We start from the raw sequence: 24801 nt of genomic DNA, 5'->3' as shown, positions 1-24801 counted from the left end.
GATTACTGTTCACGGGTTTTGTCCATAGTCAATCAATTAAAAAGAAATGGTGAAACTATGGATGATATTCGTGGTGTTGAGAAAATCCTCCGTTCTTTAGATTCCAGATTTGACTACATTGTGGTTGCCATTGAAGAATCAAATGACTTAAGCACCATGACTATTGATGAACTCACAGGTTCGTTGCAAGCCCATAAAGAAAGATTAAACAAGAAGAAAAAGGAAGTAGATCTAGATCAAGCACTCCAGTCAAAGTTGTCTCTAAATGAGAAGAAGGGAGATTTTAAAAATCAAAGAGGGAGAAATTGTGGTCGTGGAAGAGGAAAAAATTTTAGAGGAAGAGGCTCAAATGCTCGTGAAAGAGGTGAAGATGCAAGCACGGAGAATGGATAGAAAGAAGCCAACCAAAGTCAAAATTTTAGAGGATCACAAAGAGGACATGGACGTGGAAATCAAAGAGGAAGAGATCGTGGCTATTTTGAATGTTATAATTGTCGCAAACCTGGTCATTTGGCAAGTGAATGCTGGTACAAAAAAGAAGAGAAAAATGAAGCTAATATAGTACAAAATAATCAAGAGCAAAAGCAAGAAACTTTGTTGCTCGTATCTCATGGTGGAGAGATTGATGATGTCTGGTACATAGACAGTGGTGCTAGCAAGCATATGACAGGTAACAAAAATTTATTTTCGAAGTTCTTTGAATCTGATTGTGGAGAAGTAAAAGTAGGAGATGGCAAAGCTTACAAAGTTAGCGGTGTTGGTGAGTTGGAGTTCAAAACAAAGCAAGGAAGGGTAGAGAAAATGTCTGAAGTTTATTTTGTTCCTGGTCTTAAAAATAATCTACTTAGCGTTGGGCATCTTTTGAAGAAGGGGTATGATATTCATTTCCGTGACATGGCTTGCTATTTATCAAAGAAAAATCAGGTTCTTGCTAGAGTTGGAGTGGTATCAAATAATCTTTTCTCTCTTACCCTTCAAAGTCAGAATATGTCTTGTTTTATTGGTGCTCATAAAGGAATTTCAAAGTTATGGCATGATAGATATGGACATTTAAACTATGGAAATTTGAAGATGCTTTCAAGGAAGATGATGGTTAGAGGTTTACCAAAAATCGATCGGCTTGATGATGTTTGTGAAGCATGTCAACTTGGAAAGCAACACAAAATTGCATTTCCTTCTCAATCCTCGTGGAAAGCAAGAAGACCATTGCAACTTATTCACTCAGATCTTTGTGGTCCAATGACAGTTACATCTTTGGGAGGTAATCGTTACTTTATCTCTTTCATTGATGATTACTCAAGAAAGATATGGGTGTATTATGTCCAAGAAAAATCAGAGGCTTTTCAGAGATTCCAAGATTTCAAGGCAGAAGTGGAGAACTTTACTGGGCTAAAAATTAACACCTTGCATACAGATCGTGGAGGTGAATATTTTTCAAAAGAATTTGAGAAATATTGTCGAGATAGTGGCATCCGGCATGAAATGACAGTTCACCATACACCTCAGCAAAATGGTGTGTGTGAAAGAAAGAACAGAACAATTATGGAAATGGCTAGATGTCTTCTTAAGAAGAAGAGGTTATCAAGAAGATTTTGGGCTGAAGCTGTTTCTTGTGCAGTTTGTCTTATAAATAGATCACCGACAAGAAGCTTGGAGAATTGCACACCACATGAGGCGTGGTATGGTATAAAGCCTAGTGTTAGTCATCTTAGAGTATTTGGGAGTGTTGCCTACTCTCATATTCCAGATGCAATGAGAAGCAAGTTGGATGACAAGTCAGAGAAATGCATTTTCATTGGCTATAGTGAAAGAAGTAAGGCATACAAGTTGTACAATCCGGTGAAAAAGAAGATTGTGATAAGCCGAGATGTTCGGTTTGATGAAAATTCCATGTTTGAAGATATGGAAGTTGAAAAGGAAAATTTGCCAATTTTTCCTTTTGAACTTGAAGAAGAAGAAGAAGAGGCAGTAATTGAGAATGCTGAAGATGATGCTCAAGTAGGAAATCCTCCTGCTTCCCCAAGTTATTCATCAAATTCTTCTTCATCCAGCCCGATCCGAAAAACGAGAAGCATCCAAGAGTTATATGATGTAACGGATGAAGTTGTGCAAAATGATGTTGTATTCTTTGCCTTCTTTGCAGGAGAAGATCCAATTTCCTTTGATGATTCATATCAAGAAGAAATATGGAGGAAAGCCATGAAAGAAGAGATTTGCTCAATTGAAAACAATGATACATGGGAACTCACAGATTTACCGCCGCACAAGAATTCAATTGGAGTCGAATGGGTGTACAAGACAAAGATGAATCCGAATGGCTCTATCAACAAGTACAAGGCAAGACTGGTTGCAAAAGGATACAAGCAAAAGGAATGAGAAGATTTTACAGAGGTATTTGCTTCAGTTTCAAGACTTGAGACAGTTCGGTTACTTATTTCTCTTGCTGCCCAAAATAATTGGAAAATGTTCCAAATGGATGTAAAATCTGCGTTTTTGAATGGTGTTCTCAAAGAAGAAGTCTATGTTGATCAACCACCAGGGTTTGTCAAAAAATGAGAAGAAGAAAAAGTTTACAAGTTGAAGAAAGCTTTGTACGGGTTGAAGCAATCACCCCGAGCTTGGTACAGCCGAATCGATTCTTATTTTCAAAAGTGTGGATTCCAGAAATCTCCATATGAGCATACTCTCTACATCAAAGGCAATTATCAAGGAAGATTCATGGTTGTTAGTCTCTACGTTGATGATCTTATTTTCACAGGAAATGATGTGAAGATGTTGAAAGAATTTCAGCACTCAATGATGGCAGAATTTAAGATGACAGATTTGGGAGAACTTCATCATTTTCTTGGTATTGAAGTTCATCAATCCAAGAAAGGAATTTTTATTTCACAAGAGAGCTACGCAAAGGAAGTTCTAAAAAAGTTCATGATGGAAAATGCGAATCCAGTCTCTACTCCATGCATTATAGGTTAGTTATCTAAAGAGGGTGAAGGAAAGCTTGTCAATTCCACCATATTCAGAAGTTTGGTTGGGAAGTTGATGTATCTGACTTCGACAAGGCCTGACATCGTGTATGCTGTTAGTTTGGTGAGTAGATTCATGGAGAAACCTTACTCCAATCACTGGGAGGCTGCCAAGAGAATATTGAGATATGTGAAGGGAACCATTGATTATGGAATTTTCTATAAAGCTAATACATTAGTTAATCTCATTGGTTATACGGATAGTGATTTAGCAGGAAGCATTGATTATAGCAGAAGCACTTCTGGTTATGTTTTTCACCTTGGTAGTGGTGCAGTTTCATGGAGTTCAAAGAAACAATCAGTTGTGGCGCTTTCGACTACAAAAGCTGAAGATATCGCTGCGTCTTATGCAGGATGTCAATTGATTTGGTTACGTGGAATTTTGGAGAGTCTTAAGCAGAAGCAGAGCAAGTCAACGATTTTGTTTTGTGGCAATAGTTCTACTATTTCGGTCACAAAAGATCTAGTTCTTCATAAAAGGACAAAACACATTCGCATTCGGTATCACTTCTTGAGGGAACTAGTGAATAATGGTGATATTCAAGTTGAATATTGCAAGACAGAAGATCAGATGGCTGATATCTTCACAAAGCCGCTTAGTGGACAAGTCTTCAAGAAAAATGTTAAAAGGCTGGGAGTTCGAAGCAAGTTTAATTTAAGGGAGACATTGTTGGCACATAATTAAATTAATCTTGCACAAAATAAATTATGAAAAGTTACGAATGTGAAAAGGCTTGAATATGAAGAGTTAATAATGCAAAGAGACTTGAAGATGAAAAGTTACACACATGCATGGATAGTCATAACTCTTATAGTATTTAAGTTATGTAAATAAATAGTCACAACTCCTAGCATTTAGTGATATAGATGAATAGTCACTTACAACTCCTATATAAAGAGTTATATGTGATGAAGAATATTATTGAGTGAGTGAAATAAAAATTAATTAAAAGGGTGTTTTCTTTCTTCCATAAAAATTATTTCTCTTTTCATTATATTTTTTATTATATTCTTTGTTTTATTTCTCCAAATTTTGATCAATTTTCTACACAAAGCCCTCGCCTCCGTCTGAAAAACCGAGAATGCCCCTAATGTCGTTGCAAAACCAAAATACCAGTCCCCAGTGGAACCTCGACACGCACCTCTAACAGAAGAACGTTGACAGCTACCACCACACGCTCCATCCGTATTAATTTTAAGCCAGCCCTTCTCCGGCGGATGCCACTGAACGATAGAACCAACGCCAGCAGCAACAGTGCTCCAATTCCAGTCCTTCTAAATACATCTCGCCCAACCCATACTCATCGAAACCACCTCCAAGCTGCTGCTACTAGCACCCTGAAAAACGAACTAATTTCGACAACGCCACAACCACCAACAAATGAGGGAAAAAACAGTGGGCCACTCACCATCAGGCAACGCTATAGGATCCATATTCTGCTAGTTCTTCTGAAGCCATGAGACTAGTGGAAGTGTGAAGAAAGTACCACGCAAATGAGCAGGAACAATAGAGCACCAGACCCCTCGCCCAAACAAGCAGTCACGAACGACATGAATCGAATTTTCGATGGAAACCCCACAATGTTCGCAGCATCCAGACGAAGCCATTCCCCGGCGAACCCTTTCATCATTTGAGAGCAAACGATTATCCCACAACAACCATAGAAATGCCCGAACCCGTTGAGGAGTATGGCAGCGCCAAACCAAATGCCAATTAACCGGATTTGCTGAGCCCTCCAACTGTCGAAAATGAGCATATGTATTGGCAACGGAAAACTCGCCAGCACAAGACCAGCGGCAAGTGATGCGATCATTCCCAGCTGCCTCGGACGGCGGCAAAACAGCCGCGATCAAATGCAAAGCCGACAATGGCAAAACCAAAGTCAAAAGCCCCCAATTCCAGTCCCTAGAAGCAGTGACCATACCACAAACTCGAACAGATTCTTCCAACAGCCCAGAACCAATGAACAACCTTTTTAGCGGACGAAGGTCAGGTACCCAGACATCATTCCAGAAGTTAACAATTCGATCATTGCCAACAATCCAATAAACACCAGCGAGGACATCGGGCCACACAGTAGATAGACATCGCAAAGATACGAGCACCTGCTGCTCGCAATAGTGTTAGGCAAAACACCATGGATTCCATACTTACCCCGAAGAAGCTGGACGCAAAATTTATCAGTGGCTGCAACAATCTGGAAATCAAGTTAGAGGAGAAAGACCTTGTTTTGACAGGCGAAGTCACGAATCCCCAGACCACCATACGCAATCGGCTTACAGCAGGTCTGTCAACTAACCAAAGCAGGCTTCTGCACCAACGCATTAGAACCCCATATAAAAGCACGGGCTAGTTTTTCAATCTCCTTACACACTGAAATGGGCAACGGAGTGTACTCATAAAATAAGTAGGGAGAGCCAACAACGTAGAGATTATTAGTAAATTTATCCTAAACCGGTCCATTCAACAAGTTCATCTCTGCTTTATTTTTTCATTGCTATATTTTTTATTGCACTAATTATAAAATTAATCATTTATAATTACAATATATATTTCCTTTTTAATATCTCAATTCAAAAGTGATAGTTATAAATAAAAGAAAAAAATCAACGAAATAAATGTAAGGAAAAAAAAAGATAGTCATTGGGATGTGTTCAGCACTCCACGTGGCGCGGAACCATCACTTTCAAAGCTTGAACACTACCACAAAAATGGCGCAAACCCGATCATATGATCATTCACTGAAACTCTCACAAAAAAGGAAAAAAAAACACTCTATTAATTCTCTCAACTTTGAAAACACAAACAAAGAAACTCAAATTCAAAGACGATCAACGAAAACAAAGCAATGGGTTCTATTTATCTACGCTCACTCCATTCCCAGTTCTTATTTCGGAAGCAACTCACATTCCGCCCAAACACGGCCATTTTCTATCCCAGGATTTCTTTTTCTTTTCCTTTCTCTCCGGGAATCAACCGCCGCTTTAATCCCTATAAGCGTCTCGTTTTTGCAGTTTCCGCTGCTCCCACTATGTACCTTTTTTTTTAGATTTTCGTTGATATGGCTTCTTATATAATAAAGTATTCATTTGCTTCAACGTTTTGAAAAAAATATTTATGAAAAATGGATTTAAATGGAATGACCATTTCTGTTGTGTAGCATTTTCTATGATAAATCACATGTTTTGTAGTTTGTACCATCCCAAAATGGAATGTATTGTTATGATCTAAAAGAAAATGCCATTGTTTGGTTTTTTTGTGATTGATTTGATGAAATGCTATTGCAATGTTGTTAAGATTGTAGATGACTAAAGTGGTTTTTTTTTTTTTTGCTTTTGGGAACAGAGAAGAAGAAAAAACGAGGGTGAAATTGTCTGCACCTGGAAAAGCATGCCTTAATATTTGCTTAGATCACCAAGTTAAATATGGTGAACATGTAGTTATTTTAGGGTCTGCAAAGGAATTGGGATCCTGGAAAAAACAGGTGCCTATGAGCTGGTCTGAACGCGGCTGGGTATGCGATTTCGAGTTTGATGGTGGTCAGTCTGCTGAGTTTAAATTTGTGATTGTTGGGAACGATAAGACTTTGGTATGGGAAACTGGGAATAATCGTATCCTGAAACTGCCTGAAGGAGGGAGTTATGTGATAGTATGCCACTGGAACTCGACAGGCGAGCCAGTGAAACTATTGCCTTTAGGTTTGGAAGATTATCGAGACAAAGTGGAGGGTGTTGGTCATAAGCCCACTGTCGATGCATCAGAGGTTGGAACAAGTCCTTTTGTCGGACAATGGCAGGGGAGGGCTGCCTCCTTCATCCAGTCGAATGAGCATCACGATAGAGAAGTTGAGAGGAAATGGGATACAACCGGTCTTAAAGGGTTGGCTCTAAAGCTAGTTGAAGAAGATAAAAATGCAAGGAATTGGTGGAGAAAGGTACATATGGTTAATTTATGTTAACTGCAGAATTCATATATGGAAATTGTGATACGTGTGTAGCATTAATTCATTTGATTGATTACCTGAGTATGATGTTCCATGCCATCTATGTTCACATGCTTGCTCTTACAGTAAATGCGCTTATTTTATAAAAGGCTTGTCCATTCATTATTTTAGATCATTGCTCAGCAAGTAAACGTCTATTGTTGTGGGTGATGATTGTGATTGTTTTATATTTCTTTGACCATTGACATATTTCACTGTCTATGTTCCTATTGCTAATGAAAGCTCGAAGTAGTTCGTGAGCTAATACATGAAAGTTTGGAAATTGGGGAACTGTTAGAGGCTCTAATATGCTCTGCTGTCTATTTAAAGGTATTATTGTATATCATTTGTTACATTTTGGTTTCGTCTTTTATTCTTCCATGTACTGCTCTTTAATCTTCATCTTATGCAGTGGGTAAACACTGGCCAAATTCCTTGTTTTGAAGACGGCGGTCATCACCGGCCAAACAAACATGCTGAGATTTCCAGGGATATATTTTGTGAATTAGAAAAAATCACTTGTAGGAAAGACACTTCACCTCAGGTGCTCTATTACTGCAGTTCTTGTATTGATAGTTTTCATATCTTTTCCTTTTTGTAATGTCAGTTACATCAATTATATTTCCAGGAACTGCTTGTTATTCGCAAGATCCATCCTTGTTTGCCATCTTTTAAAGCAGAATTTACAGCACCTGTCCCACTGACTCGGATTAGAGACATTGCTCATCGGAATGATATTTCTCATGATCTGAAGGTCAGATTCTAGAAATACTTGGCCATTTTTCCTTTTTTTACCCTTTATATTAAATTTCAATTTACACGTTCCAGCAAGAAATTAAGCATACAATACAGAACAAGCTTCATCGAAATGCTGGCCCTGAAGACTTAGTTTCGACAGAAGCAATGCTTGCAAGAATCACCAAGAATCCTGGAGAATATAGTGAAGCATTTATAGAACAATTCAAGATATTCCATCAGGAACTCAAAGATTTTTTCAATGCAGGAAGGTTCATTTCGAATAATTTGAACTTCTTTCTACTTATGTTTTAAATTTCTCATCCTTCCTGTCTAGTTTTAACTCCTCTCAGCAATTTACTACGTAAAGTTGCTCACCAAGAGTGGATTTCTACTCTAAACCTTTTGCATCATATATACATGATTACTTCGAGTTTTCCACTTCATGCGGTGATCCAGTTCTTTATTTATTGCTATGTCTTACTTCTCAAGACTCCTTGTTGTACATCTATGCATCTAAGATTTTATATTATGGCAGCCTCACTGAACAACTTGAGTCACTTAGAGAATCCTTGGATGAGCGAGGCGTTTCAGCTCTTGCAGCATTTCTAGAATGCAAAAAGGTAGGTTGTTGTTTTTCTGCTCGCTGTTTTTACGATAGTAAAAATGCAATTTCATCATTTTAATAGCTATATCTTTATCATTTTTAAAGGGTTAAATCAATTTTTTATCATTTTTGGGGGCCAAAGTGCAAATTTAATATCACTAATTTAAAATTTTATAAATTATAAAGGGCCTAAATTAAAATTTTACCATTTTAGGGCCTATTATCTCCACTACGCTCCACCACTGCATGTAGCCAATCCCATGTAGTGTAAAACTAAAAAGGCTTATTGTTGTACAACTAATGAAACTTTTTAAGCCAGTAGAAAATGCTTTGTTGTTATTGCAAATCTTTTCTAAGTGCCTAACTTTTGTTGCATCTGCTTAATTTCTCTATTTCATATTTATATTTTCAGAGTCTGGATGCTGCAGCAGAGTCAAATAGTGTTTTGGATTTAATCAAGACCATGCTTTCCTTGAGTGCTTTGAGACAAGTAATTGTAAAGGGCCTCGAAAGTGGTCTTAAAAATGATGCTTCTGATGCAGCCATAGCAATGCGTCAAAAGGTAAGTCCAATTGTTCTAATGTTTAAGTATAAGCTTCATAGAAACAGAAATTTTGACTCGAAATTTTCTCCTCTTGCTCTCATCTTATTTTGCTGGTCACTGTTGTTTGCAATTGTTAGTGGCGGCTTTGTGAGATTGGCCTCGAGGACTATACCTTTTTCCTCTTAAGCAGGTATATATCTAAACCTTTTTCCGGTTGCTTTGATAATTATGCTTAGACTTGTAAAATTTTCAGCTATTATGATACCTCTGCCAATTATGAAGAATAATTTATTAGCAGTTTATGACTCTACGCCAAAAATCCTAATCAGCTTATGGGTTTGTTTTACTCACCAAATTCTTGTTAATTTTAGTTAATGCCCTTGATGTCTGATGTCACTTATCTATATTCTTTTGTTTGTAGAATTTGTAGCTAAGATCCACGTAATGCTTAAAATCGGGAAGTTCTATAGAATATTATGATATCAAGATTTGATATTAATAGGATGTAATGATGTCATATTTTTGGTAATCTGAAAGGGCAACAAAGTGAGCTAGAAGAAAGGAACTATTTCATGTTTTGCTAGGGCTGCTTGAGCCAATTAAAGTGAGCTTCTAATCTCGGAACAGAAAGTTGTATATGTTGCTCATTTGTGCATGGTATTCATACAATACAATATGCAATATCATGCATGCAAATATATGCTTGACCCTGCCAACAGTTGCTTTACGAAAGGTGTTTATGATCATCCATATCATACCTATTCAGCCACAACAGAATTGCTTTATTGCATTTGTAACGATTTTTTTTCTTTTTCCAAATAATATAGTTTCCTACAGATACTGAATTATTTTACTTTCTGGTGTCCCATCGCTCCATTTAGATGTGTTTTAGTGTTACCGTCCTTTTCTCTCCATTTCTCTTATTCGTGCTGCACTGACTTGCATTGACTTAGGCTGCACAATACACATGAAGCTATGGGAGGAGCCAATTGGCTTGCAGATAATCTGGATACGAAGAAAGCTAGTTCTTGGAATAATCCACTTAGGTCCCTAATTCTTGGTGTTCATCAGCTTGGTTTATCTGGTTGGAAACCCGGAGAATGTGCTGCTATTGGAAGTGAGCTCACTGCATGGCAAGAGAAAGGTCTCCTTGACAAAGAAGGTACCTTTCTCCAATGTTACTCTTGACTCTTCTTTTTGCAAAAGTACCCGTGTCCAATACTGACACATATCTGGATTTGTGTACGGGGATATGACCTTCCAATAACCCTCCAATTGCCTGGAAAAACTTGGAAAAATTCAAATATACCCATGTTGGATATATACTCATGTCTGACACTCACATTCAGGTCCGACTAAGATAGCCTTTCTCATCTTTTAATCTCTTTGTTCTTGAAATGTTTTGCATGGTTACTCAATTAGCCCTAGGTACATTGGTTTATGTTATTTTCTTGTCCCCTGTTGTTTGCTATGAAGGAAGCGAAGATGGAAAAAGAATTTGGGCATTAAGACTCAAAGCTACACTCGACAGGACAAGGAGGCTAACCGAGGAATATTCCGAAGCACTTCTGCAAATATTCCCTAAAAAAGTGCAGGTAAAGAATTTGATATTCTTGTGAAAAAGAAAAGCTCCATACTGCAGGATGAAAATTTTTTATACCCGAGATTGATGTCAGCCTAAGAAAATGTTTCTTATGGAAGGAAGTGTTTAAATCATCTTAGTGCTAAAGTTAAGGAGCTGTTTAGACTGTAACCTTTGGAGGTAATGTGAGATAAACTCTGGAAAGATAATGCAGCTTCATACTATAAGTAATCTATTAAAAAATTTATAAATGGAGTAACTGGAATCCTCAATTGAAATTATTATTTTTTTACTCTTGAAGATGCTTGGTAAAGCTCTTGAAATTCCGGAAAACAGCATAAGGACATATGCTGAAGCTGAGATTCGAGCTGGGTACGGTGACATTTAAGTTTCTGATAAATTTCAAAAGAATGTTATGCTCATTAAGTTTGTGACTTTATTTACTTTTTTTTCTATGTTACTAACAGGAAATATCATTCGTAGGGTAATTTTTCAGGTTTCAAAACTATGTACTTTTCTTCTGAAAGCTGTGAGAACAGCACTAGGTTCTCAAGGTTGGGATGTCCTTGTTCCAGGATCCGTGTCTGGGACATTGGTTCAGGTACGTCAATAACTTGAGTGACTGCAGATAATTACAAGGATAGCAATGTTTACAGCTTTGTTTCTCTCATTTCATTCCTTTCTTGTCAATGAGCCTATACATTAGGAAATAAAACCTGCATATGTTTTTATTGTTGAAAATATGGTTGATAGATGAGACACCGTGTATATCGTTGTCCTAGCTACTCTCTGAAAAACTTTAACCAGATTTTAAAAACTTATATCTAATTTTTGGAATAGAGAAAATAGAGAAACAATAGAACAGTGTTGTTTAGTCAAAAAACTTGTCTCTCTTTGTTTTCATGTGCTACCTTACCTTCCGACATGTGAAATTCTGTCCCTTTATTTATACATGATGTCGAATTAGTTTTGCTTCAGGTTGAGACAATTGTCCCTGGATCACTGCCATCATCTTTGGAAGGACCTGTTATTCTCATGGTCAATAAAGCTGAAGGAGATGAGGAGGTTTCAGATTGTTCTCAATACATTATTTGTCCCGGTCCTTGTATGTTGCCTGTCATTTATGTACGAGCAAAGTTGTCACACGGCCTCTTTTGATACATTTCGACAGGTGACAACAGCTGGATCCAATATTACCGGAGTCATACTTTTGCAGGAATTGCCTCACTTGTCTCATCTTGGTGTTAGGGCCCGACAAGCAAGTTCTTTCTCTCTTATGACATCGAATTTTTTCTTATTATACTTTTGATAGAAACAATGTTATTTTGACTCTTCGTTTTGCTTGAAGTACTTGTATCTAATACCTGTGATATCTGTTTTGGACGCATACCCGTATTAGATACTCGCATCTGAATTCGAGTAACATGAGTATGTGATAGACTAATGAACGACATGCTTTTATGCAGGAAAAGGTTGTCTTTGTTACATGTGAAGATGAAGAACAAGTTTCCAATATACAAAAGCACGCAGGAAAATACATGAGGTTATTTCTGAAATACTCCACAGTCTATAATCAACTTTCAACCTCATCAATCAGCTTTGAAAGTCAACTCTTTTTACCGTTGAATCCTTGACTTGAATGCTTTGTTTTGTTTCCTCCTTGTTTTTGTAAAATTTTGAAGACTAGAAGCATCATCAAGTGGCGTGAACCTATGTCCATCTTCAAATGATCGTGATGCTGTTTCTTTTAAGAAGAATCTTTCAAGTAATGGTTCATCTGCAGCCAAGGGGGTGGCTGTTAAAGTCCCGGCCTTTAATAAGGCATGTTTCGCTCTTTGCCATTTTAAACTGCATTAAACTAGCAATCTCAGTTTTTTCTTTTAAAATAGTGGCTTTTCTTTTTCATACAGGGAAATTTTTCCTTAAGACTTATACCACTTGCCAAGGCAGATGTACTAACTTCAGGAGCTAAGGCAGCTGCTTGCAGTCGTTTAGCTTCCTTGGCAGCAGCTTCCAATACGGGTAAGTGCCCCTTAGGCCTTAACCATCTCCCCATCCACCCCCAATCCTCCAATGCCAAAAATGCGGCTTCAGTCATATGATATTGTATGTAAATAATGTTGAAAAAATACCATAATAGAGGCCATTGAAGCTATGTTTTCTCCGAATCTTCATTTTTCTTGAAATACCTATGTTTTGACATGCATTTCTGATATGTACTTGGACATAGGAATAGGGATATGACCCTCCAAGGATCCTTCAAATACATGGAAAAGCTTTAAAAGATTTGAACATACCTATATTGGATGCATATCCTTATTGGACGCTCACACTCAACTCCAAGTATCATAGTAATGAAGTACTATACAAAAGTATTTTATTTGTTTAAGAGTTCCTATGCTAATGGTTTTACAAATTCATTTTGTATTTGTTGTGTTGGACTTTGATTAATCTTCTATCTTATAAATTGTACATTCATATATTGTCATTGATCTTTTTTTTTTCTTTATGGCAGTAAACAATGACAATGGTGTGTCAGCTTCATTTCGTGTTCCTGCTGGAGTAGTTATACCGTTTGGTTCGATGGACTTGGCTTTAGAGGAAAACAAATCGACGAAAAAATTCACGACTCTTCTACAAAAGATAGAAACAGAAGGAGTCGAGAACGATGCACTTGACAAACTATGCAAACAACTTCAGCTACTGGTCTCTTCCCTCCATCTCTCGGATGACATATTCGATAGCATCATGAGCATGTTTCCAGACGAAGCACGCTTGATTGTTCGTTCAAGTGCAAATGTGGAGGATTTGGCAGGGATGTCAGCTGCTGGACTTTACGAATCGATCCCAAATGTCAGTCTATCAAATCCAACAGTTTTTTCTGATGCTGTTAGTCAAGTATGGGCCTCACTCTTTACACGAAGGGCAGTGCTGAGCCGCCGAGCTGCTGGTATATCGCAGAAAGATGCTACAATGGCAGTGTTGGTCCAAGAAATGCTTTTACCGGATCTTTCATTCATACTCCACACACTCAGCCCAACTGAACAGGACCATAACATTGTTGAGGCTGAGATTGCTCCAGGGTTAGGCGAAACTCTTGCTTCAGGAACTCGTGGCACACCCTGGCGTGTATTGTCTGGGAAGTTTGACAGGACTGTCCGGACACTAGCATTTGCAAATTTCAGTGAGGAGATGGCAGTATCAGGTGCAGACCCTGCTGATGGGGAAGTTCACCATTTGACAGTAGACTACAGCAAAAAACCGTTAACAGTTGATCCTAAATTCCGTCAGCAGTTTAGTCAGCATCTCGGTGCCATTGGGCTTTTCCTGGAGCAGAAGTTTGGCTGCCCCCAAGATGTTGAAGGATGTCTTCTCGGGGAAGATATTTACGTGGTTCAGACACGCCCCCAACCCCACTAATGGCCAGTAGTTTAGCATGTATCTAATTAGACTGTCATCCACATTGAAAATAAGCACTTCCAATCGTTGGCAATGCAAGCATTGTCTTCGTTTTCAAGCGTTCCACGCTTTACATACCCAGTATGTAAGCGGTTTTAAGCTACCTATGTTCGCATATACAGTATAGATTGCGTAATCACAAGTTATAGATTATAAAACTTGTACATGGAAGCTGAAAGACGAGGTTATATCAATCTCGAGGTACTGCTAATATGTCAAGTAGTTTATGTTTATTATATAAAGACAGTCGATTAAGGGTTGTCCCTGCAGGTTCAGTCTATTGTTTTGTGCCACTCAGTTTATGTAGAATCGAGGAAATCTAAATCTTGTGGATGTCTTCTTCAACTTTGAGAATGAAAGGTAACCCCATAATTCTTTTGCTATTGCAGTTGGCTGATAAGCATCAATTTCCCTACTTTTTGCTTATTGTTTAAGTTGGAATAACAGCTTTGGATTTGTATTCTGTTTTGAATAAATTTTGAAATTGTGCTTAAAATAATTAATTCAACACTTTTTTAATCTCTAATTAATTTTGAAATATTACTTATTTTACATATGTTGTTTGGATTTCGGATGTAAGTACGTGTTTAATAGGATTATATATATTTTTAAAGTTTTTTTCCTCTTATGTAAAGGATCATACATCCATATTATATGAGATATAAATATAACAAGTATTAAAAAAAAAATCAAATAATATATTACTAGATTAAAAGCATATGAGAAAATAATTATGTAATAAATTTATTAAAAAAATTATATAAAAATTAAATATAATTTTAATTTAAATGATAAGCTTGTTTTCAAGCTTCAAAACCCAACAAATAATAAATAATTTTAATTCCATATTATATGATTTGAATTTCAATAATTTAAAAAAGAAAAAAAAAAGGATTTTATTGAATTGTACCGCCGAATTCAGGTTGAAGAGATGAAATCATGAAATAAAAAAAATATTGATGGGATTGGGATGTTGTAATGGATTAATTTCTTGAATATTATTAGATGGGTGGAGTTTTTAAGCAAGTTGGAATGAATGGATGTTTGAGTGGGTCATCGAGAAGAGCTGGTCCAACCCTAACCACTGTGCTATTGCCACCACAAGCGCCAATGGTTCCAAAGCCTAACCACTGCTTCCATTTCAAGCCCATAATTATAACTGATATCTTTTTTCAATAACCATTGATTTCCTTTTATACAATTTTTATTACTTTCTATAATTTTTTATAAAATTAAATATACAATTAAATAAAAATTAATACAAGCAAACTCAACTATGGATAGAGACTTAAAATTAACTTTCAACTTTTAATTACCGTCCTTTTTTTGTTCCAACTGCCTTTCATGTCAGGTCTTGTGTCATGAATTAATGTCTTCCTTTCTTTTTTGCTAATCTCAAACAAGGAATGTTGATGGATATAAATACAAAATAATCATTAATAAGAATCCATAAATTCTTCCTTTAAATCATCTAAAATTTGGTGCAATTTCAACCCCACAAAACCAACTTTGAATGTGAAGCTTCCTTCTTTAATCCCTACCATATATATAAATGGTTTCCTTGGGCAAAGCTCCGTAGGGAAAAGAGAAAGAAAGAAAAATGTCAGCTGCTGTAGGAATTTTCTCAGCATCCAAACAATATGGTTTGAAGAAAAATGAAAGAAACAATAATAAAGAGGCGAGAGAAGAGAAGAAGAAGAAGAACAACTAGTTTGTTGATGATAATGAAGCAAAGAACAATAATGTTGATGATGAGAATGAGGTTGATGAAGAAGATGATGATCCCAAGCTGAAACCCGAGAAGGAGTTGGATCTTGGCCCTCCTCTTTCACTCAAAGAACAGCTTGAAATGGACAAGGTACATCTCTGTGTGTATGTGTGTATGCATGTATTTGCATGAAGCCAAGTAAGTAAAGCACTGTGTTTTGTATTTATTGATTCTCAAGGATGATGAAAGTCTGAGGAGATGGAAAGAACAGCTTCTTGGGAGCGTTGATATGTCTGCTCTTGGAGGTACTGTTTTTCCTATCTGTTATTCAAGGAGCAAACACGTGTTGAATTATATTTTTGTGATAAATCAGAGATGGAGGCGGCAGAAGTGAAGATAGAAAGGCTGTCAATCGTATGTCGGGGCCGACCAGATATTGTTTTGCCCATTCCATTTGTTTCAAACCCTAAAAGCAGCTTGTTTATACTAAAGGAAGGAAGTCGTTATCGTCTCAAATTCTCCTTCACTGTATCCCACAACGTTGTCTCTGGTCTTAACTACACTAACACTGTCTGGAAATCCGGTGTCAGAGGTGAGTATCATATACTTTCATGTTGGGATATGTATAGATACAAGCCATATCTATATTTAAAGATATCTTGTCAGAATCCAACTTAAATCTCCAACACAACAATTCTAACATGATCCATTAATGAAACAACATGGCAGTAGAGAAAACAAAAGTGATGTTGGTAACATTTAGCCCTCGAAAAGATCCTTACACTTATGAATTGGAAGAAGAAACCACCCCTTCTGGTTTGTTTGCTAGAGGCTCCTACTCTGCAACTACCAAGGTAACTAAACTATTATTTATTATAGCCATAATTGTCAAATTATTTTTTATTCTTTTTTTAGCTAAATGTCGTACTTCATATTTTAAAAAGAGTCGAATTTAGAACTACATATTAAAATGTTAAAATTTTAAACATAACATGTAATCTTCGTATACTTCATGTTAATTTTGTTTTGAATATTTTTATAATTTTAAAACCATTTGTTAATGTCACATATAAAATAAATAGTGTACAATATAAAGTATATATAGATTGTCACGCCAACATCGTTAAAAAATTAATATTTTAGTCCATATTTCTATTAAAAAATATAATTTGACTCTTTTTGAAATGTCGATAGTTAAATTTAGTTAAGAAAAAAATAAGGATCAAATTGATAAAAAAATAGAAACGTCAAAGACTAAATTCATCATTATCCATTAATTTATTATATATTATATTTTATTATAAAGGAAGTTGCTGTATATTTATCTCAAAGATAGAGAACTACATTAAAATAAAAATTGTTTTATGCAGTTTGTAGATGATGATGGCAAAGCTTATTTGGATATGAATTACCACTTTGAAATCAAGAAGAACTGGCCATCAAACAACTCTTGAATTTTTTTCCCTTTTTTTTATATTTTGGGTTTTTTTTTTCTTTTTTCTTTTATGTGTTTTCTCTCTTCTTACAAAATTTATTGTATCTGCAATTTTTTGTGTTACTGTCTGGATTTTTTTTTTTTGGTTTAGTCTGTGTCTATAAATAGAGGTTTTCATATATATATATATATATATATATATATATTTTCTTTAATTAAGGTTGTAAAAATTATACATAAAAGAAAATTTCATGTGTTGGTCTGATGATCAGAGTATTCATCAACTTAAGCGTGATCATGTTAATTGCGTTGTTGTTTGTCCTCATCTTATAATTCACTAAAAATAATTATATATGAAAATTAATTACATGTTTGTGGGGCTGAAAATGACAGAGAAATAATGAAAGGCCATGTGCCATGATTTAAGTTTAACACTTTCTCTATTTATGTATATGCCTTTCATTGCAAGATTCCAAAGGACCAAAAAAATAAAAATAAAAATAATATGTCAAATTATATATCATGGTCCAAACATTTGTTTAAAAATTTCTTAAGATTTTTATAACATTTTATTAATCCCATTTTAAAAACTTTCAGATAATTTCTTCTCAATTATATTTTTTATTTAAATTTATTTAATTAATATATTATTATAACATTTTTAAAAATAATAATAACTTTGCGCACTAATTGATATTCATGGGTTGAATTAGATGAAAATCATGTATGATATTAATAATATACATAGTTGCTCAAGTCCATTTATACTAATAAATGATTAATTCGAACTCTTTGGGCCATATTATTATTTTTATTTGAAACATATATTATTTTTATTTAAGATGTAGCAATTTTATATAAAGATATTTGTTTTACTACGGTTATATATAAACAATTTGACATATTTTTATAATTTATATTATAGTATAGTATATTCAATTTTTTACGACATAAATTACATAATACATAAAAGAAAAGAAAAACAACATATTGTAAATTTGAAAATAAGTCAAGTCGAGCCATGCTCGGACTTTGAAGGTTGGAGTTAGAGTTTAGTCTACATTTTAAAGGGATCTAAATTTTTTGAAGTTCATTTTCCGAACGAAATTGAGAAATAACCCAATTCTTGATCACACCTATTATTATTATTATGGCTTACATGGTTCCAAAGCTTCGAATTATTGACCGAAATCTGAATAAAATAAAGTTAAAATAATTTTTTTATATCTAATCTGAACCAAAAACATATTTTTATTATTCAAAGATATTAAAAAATAATTTTGATTGTATTTTTTATTCCACAACTAATCTTAAAAATATCATATATCTCTTTTTAAATTTTTTTTAGTATTTTACTAAATTTCTTAAAATTTACATATATTTTACAATTAAATATTATTTAAATCAAAGAGAATATTTACGTTGTTCATGAAAATCACGTAGGGGTGTTCATTCAGTTAACCGACCGGTTAATCGACCCGAAATTACTATAACCGAATTAACCGACCTTCCAAAAATTTTAACCGTTAACCGAACCGATTTTTAAAAAAAAAAATTAACCGAACCGAAATTTTTTCGGTTAATAAGGTCGGTTAACCGAATTAACCGAAAATTATGTATTTTTTATTTTTGGTTAAAAATTACCCGAATTACCCGAATTAACCGAATTACCGAAAAATACCCGAATTACCCGAATTTTTTTTATTTTTTATTTTTAAAATTTAAAAAATTTATAAATTATTAAAGTAAATTAGGTTTTAGATTTTAGTAAATTGGGTTGTCTTTTAGTTTTAGTTTTATTGGATTGGGTAATTGAGTAAACTTTAGTTTTAGTTTTATTGGGTTGGGTAATTGGGTTGGGTAATTGAGTTTGGGCTGGGTTGGATAATTTTATTTATTAATTTTTTCGGTTAACCGACCGGTTTCAAACCGAATTAACCGTTAACCGAAAAATCATAAAAAAATTAACCGACCCCCGACCGAAAAAATTCGGTTAACCGACCGATTAACCGAATTCGATCGGTTAACCGAATTTTTTCGGTTTTACTCGAATTATGCACACCCGCGCTTAACTCGGTATTAATGAGAATTTAGCCCACGAAAAATTGAAGAAAAAACCAATTTTTCTTCACTTTAATTGCTGCTTAATTTAAGTATGGAAAATATAGTGATTAAACAATTAAAATAATGTGACGACCCAAAAAAGAAAACAATAAAATTACGTATTTAGCCTAACCTTTTATTAAATTAATATCTAATTTGTGTCGGTATATTTTGACATACTATTATAATAATGTGGATTAAAAGAAAAGAAAAAAATTCAAAACAACTTTTTTTTCCTTTTATAGTAAACATATATAAATCTCACTTTATATGTACAAAAGAAGCTTAAATCCAGAAATTCATGGATAATCCAACAATGCAAACTTCACATGCAAACTAATCTTACCACCTTCATTCACTAGCTTGGCTGCTGTTACCAGCCAATGTCCCGGAGCATCGTGTGGACCACGGACGACCTCCGATACATCTACATATTTAAGCAACTTTTTGGCATGAATTGGTGCTGGTGGACCTTCGGGAAACACGCCCGAATTAAGTGTGGTTGGAGCTGGTTTTTGTTGTCCGGTGACTGCCCGTTGAGTGAACGAGAAAGTCGTGCTGAGATTTGTGAGGAAACTGGCCTTACGAGAAGTTTCTGGTGGAGCAGCCCACTCAGTCTTCCGGATTGTGCAGTTCGGTATATGCGTGTAAAGCAGACGGAGGTGCAAAACTGTCTTTGGCCACTTCCCTTTACTAATGAGCTGTGCACCGGTTACTATAAAAACACCATTTGAGACTTCTTGTAACCAGTTAGGGTCATGTTCAACAACAGATGTGCACACATTTGAGTATCTCTTCCACCGAACGGGCTCTAAAAATTGGTCGCTTGATTTATAGTCGTCTGAACCTCGCCATCGGCATGATTGGCCTGATGTGACCGTCATTATATTCGGAAGACTCGAGAGATGCTGCACGTGTATTGCCAGCCTGTTGCATTTCTTTCCTTCTAAGTACAGTCGGAGGCCAACAGCTGGTTTTAGATCACTTGAAACCTGAAATTTACGGAACACGTAATAACTGAATATGACTGAATTACGGTTGCTAATTACAAAATCCATCTAAAAGAAGTAAATATAAGATAAATCTTGATAGCAACTCTTAGGGCTCAAGCAATTTATCCTTGTATTTTACACATTTAACTCATTTTCATGCCTAGCCTATACATACATTTCTACATATACATAAAAAAACATGGACTGTATAGGTAAAACTACAGAAAAATATGTTCAAAACCAACAAATTTCACCATAAGTCCCCGAGTAAAGTATGCTCATTTTAAAGAAAAATGAACAGTAGGAGAAACATAGCATAAAACGTAATGCAGGTGACAAGATAATACGAAGACATGAAAAAGTAGAACTGATAAATTGACTACGATAAAACAAAACTTCATGTGCAGTTGAGTACCTGCGTGGAGCTGACTTGTATCTTAGGACCCAAGAAAGCAAATTGCAGGGAAGGGCAAGAAGCTTTTTTCCTATGATGCCTAAGAGGCAGCTCACAAAACATAGGGGCCCACTGTAGTGGAACTTGAAACTCCAAGAAAAACCGCAAATCCTCCGGAGCAGGCTTGTCTACACACAGATTCAGCAAGTTTAAAGAACTTTACTATCACAAAAAACTATAATGTTTTTCTCGACTTGGCATTGACATGGCAGATTCTGTTTCAGACAACAGGTTATGTGGCATTTCTTTCATGTGGCTTTATATTGCGAATGATTTGAAGAGGATATGCCTCAACAATCAAATAGACTCTTCAGATCTTGAAGCACTTTCTCTCCGACCAAACCAAACTTCAAAATCACAAAATATAAACCATGCAGAAGAAAGTAGTCAAACAAGTTCGGCAGTATAATACTTACAACGAAGATACAAGTTGATTGCATGACTGAGATACCCGCTTCCTGGAATCCCAGTCAGAAGAGAAGTAATGGGAACGAACTTGAACAAAATTCCCTCAGGTTTCGCAGGTACAGTCTGGAGCCAGTTGGAGTGACCATGCAAGAACACATTTCCTCCTCTTTTCGAACAAATGATGGTGAGTCCCTATTCAAGTTGAAAATAGAGGAAACAAAATAAATTCATGGATTCAAACGATTAATTAAAAAAAATCACACTACACGAGCTCTAGACTCACATCTTTGCTTGATGTTTCTGCAATGCTGGCCAACTGTAAGGTGTTGGACTGCAAAATGCGGTTAAAGACCTCCGGCACCTACATAAACAGATGGAATTTATAAACGATATTGCTGCTCACCAAATCAAAAGACTTTAAATCTCGATGAGAAGCTAATACTTTTTGTTTGCCATCTCCCATTTTTCTTTGTAGTAATGAAGGGCTTTTCCCATCTGAAAACATAACATCTCCGAGATCCTCCAAATACCCTCTGAGTTCCGAAGGTGGAATTGTAGAGGAATAGTTCTGTCTGGCACAAATTAAATCTTGACCTCCAATAGCCATGCCGACTATTATATGTGTCCCATATGTCCGAATGAATCTGCCTAATACAATTTATTAGATATGTAATGCATGAAACCAATAATGATGATAAATGCCGAGTGATCAAAACGATGCATGTTTTCCCCAGCATCCATGAATTTGCAAATTTAGATGCATCACAGATAAAACACTATGCAGAAACTTTGTTGATAGGAAATACTACAATGTGCATATGTGTGCATACAGGGACTCCCCAACCGGTCAACCCCTTCTTTTATTGGAAAGTGATGCTCTAACCAAAATGTTACTAATATACACCTTCAGCATTCCTGTTTTAGTTTAAATTTTATATTTGTTATCTTAAGAACACTACTCTGGCTCAGAAATGGGAATGAATAGATAAAGAACACTAATTATAATAGTTCACCTAGGACAGCTAGGGGTGGTTGCATGTTGTATGAACTATCAACGAATGGTTCATTCATTAGGTTTTCGATTATTGCAGCTACTTCATCATCTTATAATTTCATTAGTTATACTAAAATATATATATTTTCCAGCATACAGTCACAAGATCAACATAACCATTTGAAAACCACGTTTAATTCTGCAAAACAAGCAATATATTTCCCTAATAATAGACAAGAGTGCATATAACATACAGTTGACACTCGACAATATTCTTATTTCTTAATATTTCTTTCTTCAAGCAAACAGTCTCCACATAATCCATATGATCTCTTATTGATATAATGATTCTTACACCAATAAATTGCAGAAACAATATATGAAAAAGGTACCTAGACAACGCTGCTGGATCCCAGTGCGGTGGAACAGACTTCTTAACTCTGTCGTGTAGTACAAGTGGAGATGCTGTAAGGTGTAAATGATATAACGAAATAAAGTAACCATCGAAAGCAAGATTTTTGGTGTCTTCAGCATCATGAAGCCAATCTCCTCTCAAACCAAAAATAGAGTTGAGGTAGCCTGAAGGAACTTTTCCTTGAATCGAAGACTTTTGATTAAGTAACTCGGACATCTGCAAGAGAAGTAAGATTTTGGCAGCAGATAAAAGGTAAAACATCAATACAGCATCAAATAAATTTATTGAAACCATATAAGGCTCTTAATCAGTACAAAATTGAACAGACTGCATAGTCCTTGATAATTTTCATATTAAACCCTGCCCGTCTGTTCTTTTGCTCCCTTCAAGATACTTTGACATTAGGATTTTTAAGTAGAAATATCATTTTCCCAACTCTACCGACATCCAATTTGTAGCTCATGGCTTACTTAAATTATGAATCATCACATAAAAAGAAAAACAAAAAGAAGGCAACAAATTGTTTATCATCATCATTGACATCATACTAGAGAATAACTAGGGATAAACCCTTGACTGAGCTTCAAACTTTCAAATAGTTACATATCAAAACATGCTTGCATACTTCACATGTAAAGGAGTAAAAGAACTTTTAAAGACAAATCCAACTCATGCAAATAAAACCCAAATTTCCCTTCCAACTTTAAACAAATATCATTAAATACAAAACCAATCATGCAAGTAATCTACCTTTACTTGTTTTTTCAACTCTAAACTCTGAAATTGCATAAGAGATGCCCATAGTCAAAAGAGTTGAATAAACAAGTTTATCCAGATGTGACATAAAGGTGACATTTCATCCCACAATTTTCAAGGCTCATTCTCCAAAAAGTAATGCCTATGAATCAGAAGGCATAAGCTAAGTATAATAATATATAGTATTTTTTTCAGATTGCTAAAAATATATATTATATAGTTTAAATGCAATGGAAAAAGAATCTCCACAGATAGCACCTTTGCTTACCACACTAGCATTCATTAGCATTCCCTTTGGTCCAAATTTTCACACTTTTTTCAATCCCACAAGTTTAATCAACCTTTAGCCATTTCAGAACTACAGAATTAGCTCATCTTTTTGGACCCATCAAAGTAAACCATGAAAAAACACAACATAAACAAATTCATGGATTTATCAGGAAACTGATACAAATCAAACTATGAGAATTTTTTTTTCTGAATTTATACTTTGAACACATAATAAAGTTAAACCCCAATATAGTTCATCAAATAAATTTAAAAAAAAAAAGAAGAAGAAGAAGAAGAAGGAAAAAAAAAGGAACAGACCTGGTTGAATTCAAGAACATCAGATTTGAATCGAATACGATCGCCTTTATCGAGACGAATATCTTGAGAAACGTCTTGAACGGTAAAAGCACCTGGGAATACAATGTCTCTTTTATTGGTTTCGTCAAGCACAACCAATCTTGTACCTTTAGCATATTTCAACCTGAAATCACCACTTATATCAAACCCTTTTCCCAAAGCTTCCACAGCTCGTACCTCTATTGGTTTCTCAGTTTCCTCCATACCCATACCCTTACCCATACCCTTTTCTATTTTTTTTTTTTTGCTCTCCTCTAAATCTCTAGCTCAGAGCCTCAAATCAGCACCAGCTATAGAAATGGAGCTTTGGGTTCATTTATTTTGTTAGAAAAGAATAGTACAAGATTAGGCGGTCTGCCTTTATGATTGTAGGCTAGTTTAGACTTGATTATCTGTCTATATGTGTATATATATGTAAAAGAAAAGACAATTTATATTAGCTGGGCTGGTTGGGTTGATGAAGAAAGAAAGAAAGAAGACACGTTTTCTAGAGCTCAATAGCGGGTTTTCATTTTACCTTTTTCCATTGGGTACTGAATTTTAGTGGAATTGAAATGGGAATTTGAAAATTATAGGTGAAAAAGAGTGGCCACTTCCAGAAAGAAAGAAAGGTTTAAATCCACAACTAGTCCCTGTACTTTAAAAATTTGTGTGATTTACTTTTCTTTTATTCAGAAATTTAGTTTAACTATTAAACCAGTTCATATTTTTCTTCAAAATTTTCTTATAATAAATTTAGCCAATTTAACATATGAAATGTTAATAAACATGCCGATTTGGTAAATTTTAATGGAAAATATTAAAAGAGTAAACGATTGGATTAGAATTTTTTTGAGAATTTAATTTTTAATTTTTTAGGTACAATGACTAAATGTCATTTTTTTGCTAAAGTATAGGGACCAACAACAACTATTTTGATTTATGTTTATCTTTGAATTATATTAATTTTTTTACTTTAGTATCTCAACAATTATCT

At 35.2% G+C, this 24801-nt stretch overlaps 3 protein-coding genes across 5 annotated transcripts; 2 read left to right on the top strand and 1 right to left on the bottom strand.

Moving 5' to 3' along the window:
- The first annotated feature begins 5728 nt into the window (after positions 1–5728).
- On the top strand, positions 5729–14316 carry LOC107890518 (phosphoglucan, water dikinase, chloroplastic). 2 transcript variants are annotated; one of them, XR_005918312.1, is made up of 20 exons: positions 5729–6057; positions 6370–6958; positions 7250–7336; positions 7419–7550; positions 7635–7760; positions 7835–8013; positions 8280–8364; positions 8761–8910; positions 9030–9082; positions 9846–10054; positions 10369–10487; positions 10776–10846; positions 10958–11075; positions 11453–11539; positions 11646–11732; positions 11941–12017; positions 12157–12295; positions 12385–12496; positions 12990–14134; positions 14204–14316. XR_005918312.1 is itself a non-coding variant. In XM_016814985.2 (19 exons), the coding sequence occupies exons 1-19, from the start codon at positions 5873–5875 to the stop codon at positions 13892–13894; spliced, it is 3510 nt and encodes a 1169-aa protein (XP_016670474.2). In that variant the 5' UTR covers positions 5729–5872; the 3' UTR covers positions 13895–14316. The 2 variants fall into 2 exon arrangements, 1 of the variants encoding a protein (XP_016670474.2); XM_016814985.2 differs by having other exon boundaries at positions 12990–14316.
- Positions 14317–14938: 622 nt separating this feature from the next.
- On the top strand, positions 14939–17183 carry LOC107890520 (rho GDP-dissociation inhibitor 1). Its single transcript, XM_016814986.2, has 6 exons — positions 14939–15046; positions 15645–15791; positions 15880–15946; positions 16015–16233; positions 16371–16495; positions 17012–17183. The coding sequence occupies exons 1-6, from the start codon at positions 14939–14941 to the stop codon at positions 17093–17095; spliced, it is 750 nt and encodes a 249-aa protein (XP_016670475.2). The 3' UTR covers positions 17096–17183.
- A 2212-nt stretch (positions 17184–19395) lies between these two features.
- On the bottom strand, positions 19396–24350 carry LOC107890517 (MACPF domain-containing protein At1g14780). 2 transcript variants are annotated; one of them, XM_016814983.2, is made up of 7 exons: positions 23787–24350; positions 22420–22658; positions 21476–21677; positions 21317–21394; positions 21042–21225; positions 20587–20753; positions 19396–20171 (listed from the first exon to the last, which is right to left on the bottom strand). In XM_016814983.2, exons 1-7 carry the CDS (start codon positions 24045–24047, stop codon positions 19479–19481), a joined length of 1824 nt encoding a protein of 607 aa, XP_016670472.1. In that variant the 5' UTR covers positions 24048–24350; the 3' UTR covers positions 19396–19478. The 2 variants fall into 2 exon arrangements, with proteins under 2 accessions (XP_016670472.1, XP_016670473.1); XM_016814984.2 differs by lacking the exon at positions 23787–24350 and having other exon boundaries at positions 21476–21681.
- Positions 24351–24801: the final 451 nt, after the last annotated feature.

The sequence above is a fragment of the Gossypium hirsutum genome, chromosome D09 (genome assembly GCF_007990345.1).
Source record: "Gossypium hirsutum isolate 1008001.06 chromosome D09, Gossypium_hirsutum_v2.1, whole genome shotgun sequence".
Lineage (NCBI taxonomy): Eukaryota > Viridiplantae > Streptophyta > Magnoliopsida > Malvales > Malvaceae > Gossypium > Gossypium hirsutum.
The sequence above is the reverse complement of the archived record's forward strand: the minus strand, read 5'-3'. Positions and strand labels throughout refer to the sequence as shown.

Coding starts and splice junctions, on each gene's coding strand:
- LOC107890517 (XM_016814983.2), bottom strand. CDS start 24,047: ATGGGTAAGGGTATGGGTATGGAGGAAACTGAGAAACCAATAGAGGTA. Junction 21,678..22,419: donor GATCCAGCAGCGTTGTCTAG/GTACCTTTTTCA, acceptor TGTATTAGGCAG/ATTCATTCGGACATATGGGA. Junction 21,226..21,316: donor CAGAAACATCAAGCAAAGAT/GTGAGTCTAGAG, acceptor CAACTTGAATAG/GGACTCACCATCATTTGTTC.
- LOC107890520 (XM_016814986.2), top strand. CDS start 14,939: ATGGGTGGAGTTTTTAAGCAAGTTGGAATGAATGGATGTTTGAGTGGG. Junction 15,792..15,879: donor AACAGCTTGAAATGGACAAG/GTACATCTCTGT, acceptor TTGATTCTCAAG/GATGATGAAAGTCTGAGGAG. Junction 16,234..16,370: donor CTGGAAATCCGGTGTCAGAG/GTGAGTATCATA, acceptor ACAACATGGCAG/TAGAGAAAACAAAAGTGATG.
- LOC107890518 (XM_016814985.2), top strand. CDS start 5,873: ATGGGTTCTATTTATCTACGCTCACTCCATTCCCAGTTCTTATTTCGG. Junction 6,959..7,249: donor CAAGGAATTGGTGGAGAAAG/GTACATATGGTT, acceptor TGCTAATGAAAG/CTCGAAGTAGTTCGTGAGCT. Junction 12,497..12,989: donor GGCAGCAGCTTCCAATACGG/GTAAGTGCCCCT, acceptor TCTTTATGGCAG/TAAACAATGACAATGGTGTG.